This window comes from Uranotaenia lowii, chromosome 3 (genome assembly GCF_029784155.1).
Source record: "Uranotaenia lowii strain MFRU-FL chromosome 3, ASM2978415v1, whole genome shotgun sequence".
In the NCBI taxonomy this organism is placed as follows: Eukaryota; Metazoa; Arthropoda; class Insecta; order Diptera; family Culicidae; genus Uranotaenia; species Uranotaenia lowii.
Genome location: NC_073693.1, coordinates 196,908,693 through 196,918,299, shown reverse-complemented (window position 1 = coordinate 196,918,299; position 9,607 = coordinate 196,908,693). Strand labels below are relative to the sequence as shown.

At 45.9% G+C, this 9,607-nt stretch overlaps 1 protein-coding gene across 1 annotated transcript; it reads left to right on the top strand.

Annotated features, from left to right (window-relative positions):
* Positions 1-1,575: 1,575 nt before the first annotated feature.
* On the top strand, positions 1,576-6,867 carry LOC129752989 (uncharacterized). The gene is made up of 2 exons (XM_055748782.1): positions 1,576-5,247; positions 5,323-6,867. The coding sequence occupies exons 1-2, from the start codon at positions 1,576-1,578 to the stop codon at positions 6,865-6,867; spliced, it is 5,217 nt and encodes a 1,738-aa protein (XP_055604757.1).
* Positions 6,868-9,607: the final 2,740 nt, after the last annotated feature.

Below are 9,607 nucleotides of genomic sequence, written 5' to 3'. Positions count from 1 at the left end.
TTGTTTTTGTTGAACAAACTTTTCAAATTGAGTTAATATAGTGAAAAATTCAATATTTCGACATGTACGCACTGTTGTGGAAATTCCGGAAAATTCACGGGGTAGGGGAAAATTCTGAGTACTACTTTTTGTTTCTAGTATCAATATCAACATATCTAGTATAGTTGCTTAGTGCTGCATTTGTTTTTGTTGAACAAACTTTTCAAATTGAGTTAATATAGTGAAAAATTCAATATTTCGACATGTACGCACTGTTGTGGAAATTCCGGGAAATTCACGGGGTAGGGGAAAATTCTGAGTACTACGTTTTGTTTCTAGTATCAAAACCAACATATCTAGTGATCGGTACTGTACCGGTCAGGAAATACCATCCATACTCTTAGTTTTTAATATGTGTCTAATTTATGTTCACTTGACACTGTAATTAATTTGCTCGAAAACACCACTATTTGTATATGTACCCTAGGATAAGCATAACTCTCTCTTAACATAAAAGCTTTCTTCGAGAGAGTATGAAACCGCTCATAGAATAGAAAGTAAGCCATTTTTAGAATAGAATAGATTGTAACGTTGAATACTACACACGGATTTTTCACTTCGCTAATAAATTAGTAATTAGTCCAATAAAGCGACTTTCAATAAGTGCATCCGAAATCAAGTGATAGTAGTAGAACCGCAATCGAATTGCGAAGTGTTTTCAACACATCAACGTACACCCCCAAGTGCAAACGAAATCTTCCCCCCGAAGGGGCGATCAGCTGCTGTGCCATCAATTGTGCGACTCACCTGGAGTTCCTGTGTTGGTGGATGCCGTCGACTGGAGACGGAAAGAAATTCCCCGAAATCCGAACCCCCCCATCGGCCGTGCCCGAACATTTGGTCCTTCGTAGCCGGATTCGAGGACAGAAGCTCATCTGGACCAGCATTGGAATCCAACATTCGCCATCTTCGGAAGCGCAGTAGCAGCTGTGGTTTGTACAATCACATCAAGGTAGGCCATTTTGTGATATACTCACCGTGAATATAATATTCAGGCCCATTATTCACTTGGCCAACATAAATTTGTCCAATAATTGCAGTTGCAACAGCAGCAATTAGAATCAAGTTGGTGATTGATATTTATTAGAACCAAAACAAACGGCAATTACACTGTCTCACAAAATTTTGAGGTTTTACACTGGAGCACAAAAGTTTTGGAACAAGTTTTTTTTAAATAAAACTTTTTGAGGAGAAATTGCATTGGATAAATAAAGGCGTGCTGTAGAACGAATTGCAAGTGCATTTAGCCTGTTGCACTTTACAGTGTCGGTCAAAATAATAGCGACACTTCGGAAACTACATTTTTTGGAGAAATTGCAAATCACTTTTGGTTTCAAATCGTAACAGTTGTGTTACAACATTGCTGGGTGCTGTTCATACGAGTTGCTGACTACAGTACGGTCCAAAAAGATAGCAACATCTACAAAATAAAAATAAATTTGGGAATTCTATTTGCGAGAAAATATCCGAAAGTCAATCATTGGTGGTGTGTCCGGTATTTTTGGTGTCAACAAGTGTGATTCGAGTGGTGGTAATATGGCTAGCAAGGCGGAGAAGAAATTAGCAGCGGACCTTCTGACGCGACGACGAGCGTGTGCCGAGCGAGATGTGGTGGAGAAGTTCATTGCGGAGTACACCTATGAACGGGATTGTTGCCAGGTTGCGGTGCGTTTGGAGGCGCTAAACAAGTGCAACGAGCTGTTCCTGAACGTGCAGAATGATATTGAGCTGGGCGATCACGAAGAGAGGTTTGAAGGTCATCTAGAGTTTCGGGCGGATTTTGAGGATCGATTCTGCAGGGCGAAAGGTTTTTTGCTGTCCAAACTGGAAAGTAGGGAGCATCCGTTGAGTTCGACGATCATGCACGCATCGTCTTCACACAACATGTCTGCTAGTTTCCACCATCGTTTGCCGAAAATCGATCTGCCGAAGTTCAGCGGAGATGAGTCGCGTTGGATCTCGTTTCGTGATAACTTTATCTCAATGATCCACTGCAACGAAGATATTCCGATCGTGAACAAGCTGCAATATCTTCTACAGTCACTGGAGGGAGAAGCTAAGAAGCCGTTTGAGTCTGTGGACATCCAAGCGGACAACTATTCGTCGACATGGGATGCACTGAAGAAGCGGTACGATAATAAACGGTTTCTCAGGAAGGAATTGTTTCGAGGCCTGTACAATCTCCCATCGATAAAGCGTGAGTCAGCACAGGACCTCAACACTCTGGTTGATGACTTTCAGCGACATGTCAAGGCATTGGGAAAATTGGGCGAGCCAGTAGAGCACTGGGACACTCCACTTATTTTCATTCTTTCGAATAAATTGGATGCAGCAACGATCCGCGCTTGGGAGCAAGATACTCGTCAAAAGGACGAAGTAAAGTACGACGAGCTCATCGATTTTTTGATCCAACATGTTCGAATGCTGAAATCCGTTGCCAGTGATCTGCAGCACCGTTCAACAGTGTTGACTGTTTCCAGGGTGGCCGGACAAACACCGAAGAAGCCGTCAGCGATCAAATCCGTCGTCAACGCAGCAACATCCGAGTCACAATCCAGCACACAACAGTGTCACTGTTGTTCCAAAACGCACCCTTTGTACCAGTGTCCAGCATTCAAGAAGCTGTCGATCTCCCAGCGGCGAGAACTAGTTACGAGGCACAGTCTTTGCCGAAACTGCTTCCGTTCAAATCACCAGGCACGAGCGTGCAAGTCGAAGTTTGTTTGTAGAAACTGCCAAGCTAAGCACCACACTATGTTGCACGATCAACCAGCCCCGCAACCCACGTCGGCGATTCAAGGCACCAGTGGTTCACTCAGCCCGCCAGCAATCAACTTATCTGTGCATTCCAACTCGACGGTTCTACTGGAAACAGTTGCGCTTCTAGTGGTCGATCGGTATGGAAGGCAAATTCCAGCACGCGCTCTTCTGGATTCTGCAGCGATGTCTAACTTTATTACGAAGAAGCTGGCGAACGAGCTCGCCACTAGACAAAGCCCCGTGGACATCTCAGTTGCGGGAATAGGAGAGTCCGTCAAGCGCATCAAGCACCAGCTAACGGCCAAGATAGTTTCCAGGAACAGTGACTTCTCCACCACACTCGATTTTCTAGTTATGAGGAAGCCGACATCAAATCTGCCCACAATACCTATCGACACATCTACGTGGAACATTCCTGAAGTGCCTTTGGCGGATGTCCATTTCAATGTTCCAGCTACGATCGATATAATCATCGGTGGAGAGTGCTATCACGAGCTCCACACCGGCGTTCGCCAATCTCTTGGCAACGGATTCCCGTTCTTGGTGGACACACACTTTGGCTGGACAGTTTCCGGCAAGGTAACGACCGGCTCCACCACCGCACCACGAGCGTGCTACATCTCCGCCGTTGACCAGAACTTGGACTGTACTCTGGAACGTTTCTGGGAGCTGGACACCGTCGATGAAGGCCAAAACCTCTCAGCAGAAGAACGGAAGTGCGAAGAGATTTTTGCCAGCACCACCACTCGAAATCACGATGGAAGGTACGTCGTACGGCTGCCCCGGACTGATGATTCCCAGATCACCCTTGGAGACTCTCGCATGATCGCAATTCGCCGGTTCTACAGCTTAGAACGCCGCCTACAGCGAGATGACTCCACCAAAATGGCCTACCACAAATTCATCGAAGAATACGCACAACTTGAACACATGTTTAAGATAGATCCTGTCGTCGATAACAAACCACACTGCTATCTGCCACATCACCCGGTCTTCAAGGAAGCCAGCACAACCACCAAGGTACGCGTGGTATTCGACGCTTCTTGCAAGACCACATCCGGGTATTCGCTGAACGATATGCTGCTCGTCGGTCCGGTCGTCCAACAGGATCTGCTGTCCATCACCCTTCGATTCCGTACAAAGGCCATCGCTCTTGTGGCGGACATTGAAAAAATGTACCGTCAAGTTAATTTACATCCCGATGATCAGCCCTTTCATCGAATCCTTTGGAGGGAGAACCCTTCTGAACCGTTGGATACTTACGAACTCCGCACCGTTACTTACGGAACCGCTTCAGCTCCGTACCTGGCAACTCGTGTTTTGAAGCAGCTAGCCATTGATGAAGGAGATAGGTTCCCAGTCGCAGCCGAAGCCATCGATGACTACTACATGGATGATTTACTATCCGGTGCCAACGATCTAGAGTCCGCTATACAAAAACGCCGCCAGATGTCCACGATGTGTCAGTCTGCCGGATTTCAGCTGAGAAAGTGGGCTTCTAACAACCGATCGGCTCTTGTAGACGTTCCATCTGCAGACCTTGCCATCGATCCACTGCATGACTTGAACGAAGATCAATCGGTATCGACTCTCGGCCTAGTTTGGGATACTCGAACTGATATGCTGCGGTTCAACATCAACCTTCCACTTCCTGCGTCGGTGCTGACCAAGAGGAAAGTAATCTCCTACATAGCGAGGATTTTCGATCCGCTGGGCCTCGTCGGGCCAGCTATAACACTGGCCAAGCTGTTCATGCAACAGTTGTGGCGACTTAGATCAGAAAAGGACGAACCGTACGATTGGGATCGGCCTCTGCCTTCGAAGCTGCAGGAGGAGTGGAAGCAGTTCCATGCAACGCTCTACATTTTAGCCGATATTCGAATTCCTCGGTTTGTCAACGGATATGCAGATTGTTCGATCCAGCTCCATTTCTTCTGTGACGCATCTGAAGCTGCATATGGATCTTGTTGCTTCGTTCGTTCCGAGTTTGCTGGCGAAATCAGAGTGCGGTTGTTGACCTCCAAATCCAAGGTTGCTCCTTTGGCCAAGAAACATTCGATTGCACGTTTGGAGCTATGCGCAGCTGTTCTATCCACAAAGTTGTTCCGGAAGGTACAAGGCGCGATTGGGTCATCAGAACACGTTTATTTCTGGTCTGACTCAACCACAGTCCTCCAATGGTTGAGGTCGCCACCGCATCGATGGAGAACCTTTGTTGCCAATCGCGTTACTGCTATCCAGACTGGCACTGAAGGTTTCAATTGGAGACACGTCCCGGGAGTGCAGAATCCAGCCGACGAACTTTCTCGTGGACTACAGCCCTCCGATCTTCTCAACCAAGCTCGATGGTGGAACGGTCCAGATTGGCTGTCGTCGTCATCGGAATATTGGCCACGATGTGTTTTGCCGGAGAATGATTCACCAGAGGTCGCTGAAGAAAGTCCTTCTGTCAGTTTAGCTGCCACCGTTTCCGAAAAAGAGGATTTTGCAGACCAGCTGTTCACTCGGTAATCAACGTTCAAGCGACTCAACCGGGTAACAGCCGCTTGTATCAAATACATCAAGGCACTCCAAGCTGCAGCTATAAGGAGGAAAAATCAACTAGTTACGCCGTTCCCTACACCCAATGAGTTAGCGATCGTCTACCTTTCAGCTGAAGATTTAGCCGAGGCAGATCGTGCGCTGCTCCGATTAGCCCAGTCACAGCTATACGCGGAAGAGCTCTCCGAGTTCCAAAACCCCAAACGTACAAGAAATCCGCTGTCGTCGCAGTTACGATACCTACGTCCTTTCCTCTGTGATGATGGTATTATTCGCGTTGGTGGTCGCCTAAGGAATGCAGACGTTGCGCAGAGTGTCAAACATCCAGCAGTTCTCTCGGCTAAGCATCCACTGGCAAGGCTTATTACGGAGCATTACCATCGAACGCTTTTGCATGCTGGACCGCAGCTGATGATTGCCACTATTCGCCAAAGATACTGGATTCATGGAGGAAGAAATTTAGCTCGCCAAACGTACCATGGCTGTATGAAATGCTTTCGGCAGAAGCCGACCCTCGTTGAGCAAAGCTCCGCAGATCTACCAAAATCCCGTGTGATCCAAGATCGTCCATTCGCTGTGTGTGGAGTCGACTATTTCGGGCCCATTTTTATCAAGTCACCGATTCGTCGTCATGGTCCAACAAAGGCATATGGTGCCATTTTCGTATGTTTCGTTACGAAGGCCGTTCACATTGAGTTGGTGTCGGATCTGTCAACGCCCGCCTTTCTATCAGCACTTCGTCGCTTCGTTGCCCGTCGCAGTCGCCCGAGGGAAATTCATTCGGACAACGGAACAGCTTTCAAAGGTGCATCGAACGCTCTTCACCGATTGTACGACATGCTGAAGAAAAACAGCGAAGACAGGGAGCAGATATTCAACTGGTGTGCAACGGAAAGAATCCAGTGGAAATTCATTCCCCCGCGAGCTCCGCATTTCGGTGGATTATGGGAAGCTGCAGTGAAGTCTGCCAAACACCATATTCTACGTGAGATAGGACACACGAACATGAGCTACGAGGACATGACCACACTGCTCGCTGAAGTGGAGATGTGCCTTAATTCACGTCCAATCACCCCGATCCCGACGGAAACCGATGATCTCGAGGTGTTAACTCCAGGACACTTCCTTGTGGGCACCAACTTGCAAGCCGTTGACGATGTGGATGTTACTGCAAAGCCCGACAACCATCTCGACCATTGGAAGCTCACCACAAAACGGATGCAGGGTATCTGGGCTCGTTGGTATCCCGAATATCTCGCCCAACTACAAACTCGCGCTAGGAAGGGGAGCAAATCGGCGGTTCCGGTGGAGGTTGGAAAAATCGTGGTAATCAAGGAAGACAACTTACCACCAGCCTTGTGGCCACTAGGTCGCATCACAAAACTTCATCCCGGCCGAGATGGAGTTGTTCGTGTTGTGGGACTGAAGACAGCCAAGCGTGATGACGTCGTCAGAGCGGTGAACCGGATAGCCATCTTACCCACCGCCAGCATCCAAGACGTTGACCCGACAACCACCGAAGATTAGCAGAAACTACAAAGATCGGTAGAGCACGCCGAACGTGCTCAACGCGCTAATGGAGCGCTATCAGGTGATTAGCGTTCCAAATTTATTCTTTAAACCGTTCGATCTACCGGGTCTTTGCTGCTTCCAGATCCGTATGTGTCCTGTAGAGCCTAGCCATTGTTCGTTTCAACGAGATCAATCTCCAAAGACCGGCAGAGCACGCCGAATGTGTCTCGATGCGCATTCCAAGCGCTAAAAGGTGATTAGCGTTCCAATATATCTACTTTACCGTTCGATCTACCGGATCTTTGCTGTTTACAGATCCCTAGATGCCCTGTTAAGCCTGCCATTTTTTCAACAAGATTGATCTTCAAAGACCGGTAGAGCACACCGAATGTAGCTCAACGCGCATTGTGAGCGCTAATAGGTGATTAGCGTTCCAATATTTCACTTTTTCTCGTTCGATCTACCTGGTCTTCGTTGATTTCAGATCCTATCTCAATCATTACTCCATTAATATTCCGTCACCATGTACCAAGCCGCAACGCAGAATCTTCAAAGACCGGTAGAGCACGCCGAACGTTGCTCAACGCGCTAAAGGAGCGCTAACAGGTGATTAGCGTTCCTATTACCTTAATCCTACGCCGTTCGGTCTACCGGGTCTTTTATCGATTCCAGACCGTCCACTGTCGTACATCGTCGCAGTTCCTTCGTTCACCAGCATTATAGCCGATCGAGATCGCCCACATACATCCACATGGTAGCAGAATCTACAAAGATCGGTAGAGCACGCCGAACGTTGCTCAACGCGCTAATGGGGCGCTAACAGGTGATTAGCGTTCCTATAACCTTACCCTACGCCGTTCGGTCTACCGGGTCTTTTTTTTTATGTTCACAGATTCTGCACCAGTGCCGAAGCAGAGTCCTCGATGTGCGACGTGTCAGCTGCGTTTCTTGGTCCAACCGTGTCTCCTGGTTCAGCCGGGTACCTTGGTCCAACTATGTCCCCTGATCCAACGGTGTCGCATGGTCCAACCGACTGAGGAGGCCGTAATCAAGTGGTCCGAAATGCGTTGAAACAGCAGTTTCAAGGTGGCCGGAATGATCGGTACTGTACCGGTCAGGAAATACCATCCATACTCTTAGTTTTTAATATGTGTCTAATTTATGTTCACTTGACACTGTAATTAATTTGCTCGAAAACACCACTATTTGTATATGTACCCTAGGATAAGCATAACTCTCTCTTAACATAAAAGCTTTCTTCGAGAGAGTATGAAACCGCTCATAGAATAGAAAGTAAGCCCTTTTTAGAATAGAATAGATTGTAACGTTGAATACTACACACGGATTTTTCACTTCGCTAATAAATTAGTAATTAGTCCAATAAAGCGACTTTCAATAAGTGCATCCGAAATCAAGTGATAGTAGTAGAACCGCAATCGAATTGCGAAGTGTTTTCAACACATCAACGTACACCCCCAAGTGCAAACGAAATCTTCCCCCCGAAGGGGCGATCAGCTGCTGTGCCATCAATTGTGCGACTCACCTGGAGTTCCTGTGTTGGTGGATGCCGTCGACTGGAGACGGAAAGAAATTCCCCGAAATCCGAACCCCCCCATCGGCCGTGCCCGAACATAGTGGCTTAGTGCTGCATTTGTTTTTGTTGAACAAACTTTTCAAATTGAGTTAATATAGTGAAAAATTCAATATTTCGATATGTACGCACTGTTGTTGAAATTCCGGAAAATTCACGGGGTAGGGGAAAATTCTGAGTACAACGTCTTGTTTCTAGTATCAAAACCAACATATCTAGTATAGTGGCTTAGTGCTGCATTTGTTTTTGTTGAACAAACTTTTCAAATTGAGTTAATATAGTGAAAAATCAATATTTCGACATGTACGCACTGTTGTGGAAATTCCGGAAAATTCACGTGGTAATGGAACTACTTTTTGTTTCTAGTATCAATATCAACATATCTAGTATAGTGGCTTAGTGCTGCATTTGTTTTTGTTGAACAAACTTTTCAAATTGAGTTAATATAGTGAAAAATTCAATATTTCGACATGTACGCACTGTTGTTGAAATTCCGGAAAATTCACGGGGTAAGGGAAAAATCTGAGTACTACGTTTTGTTTCTAGTATCAAAACCAACATATCTAGTATAGTGGCTTAGTGCTGCATTTGTTTTTGTTGAACAAACTTCTCAAATTAAGTTAATATAGTGAAAAAGTCAATATTTCGACATGTACGCACTGTTGTGGAAATTCCGGAAAATTCACGGGGTAGGGGAAAATTCTGAGTACTACGTTTTGTTTCTAGTATCAATACCAACATATCTAAGATAGTGGCTTAGTGCTGCATTTGTTTTTGTTGAACAAACTTTTCAAATTGAGTTAATATAGTGAAAAATTCAATATTTCGACATGTACGCACTGTTGTGGAAATTCCGGAAAATTCACGGGGTAGGGGAAAATTCTGAGTACAACGTTTTGTTTCTAGTATCAATACCAACATATCTAGTATAGTGGCTTAGTGCTGCATTTGTTTTTGTTGAACAAACTTTTCAAATTGAGTTAATATAGTGAAAAATTCAATATTTCGACATGTACGCACTGTTGTGGAAATTCCGGAAAATTCACGGGGTAGGGGAAAATTCTGAGTACTACGTTTTGTTTCTAGTATCAATACCAACATATCTAGTATAGTGGCTTAGTGCTGCATTTGTTTTTGTTGAACAAACTTTTCAAATTAAGTTAA

Bases quoted from the DNA above. Each gene is read 5' to 3' on its own strand.
- LOC129752989 (XM_055748782.1), top strand. From the start codon at position 1,576: ATGGCTAGCAAGGCGGAGAAGAAATTAGCAGCGGACCTTCTGACGCGA. The intron at 5,248-5,322 runs GTCAGTTTAGCT...TCAACGTTCAAG, and splicing joins TCGCTGAAGAAAGTCCTTCT to CGACTCAACCGGGTAACAGC.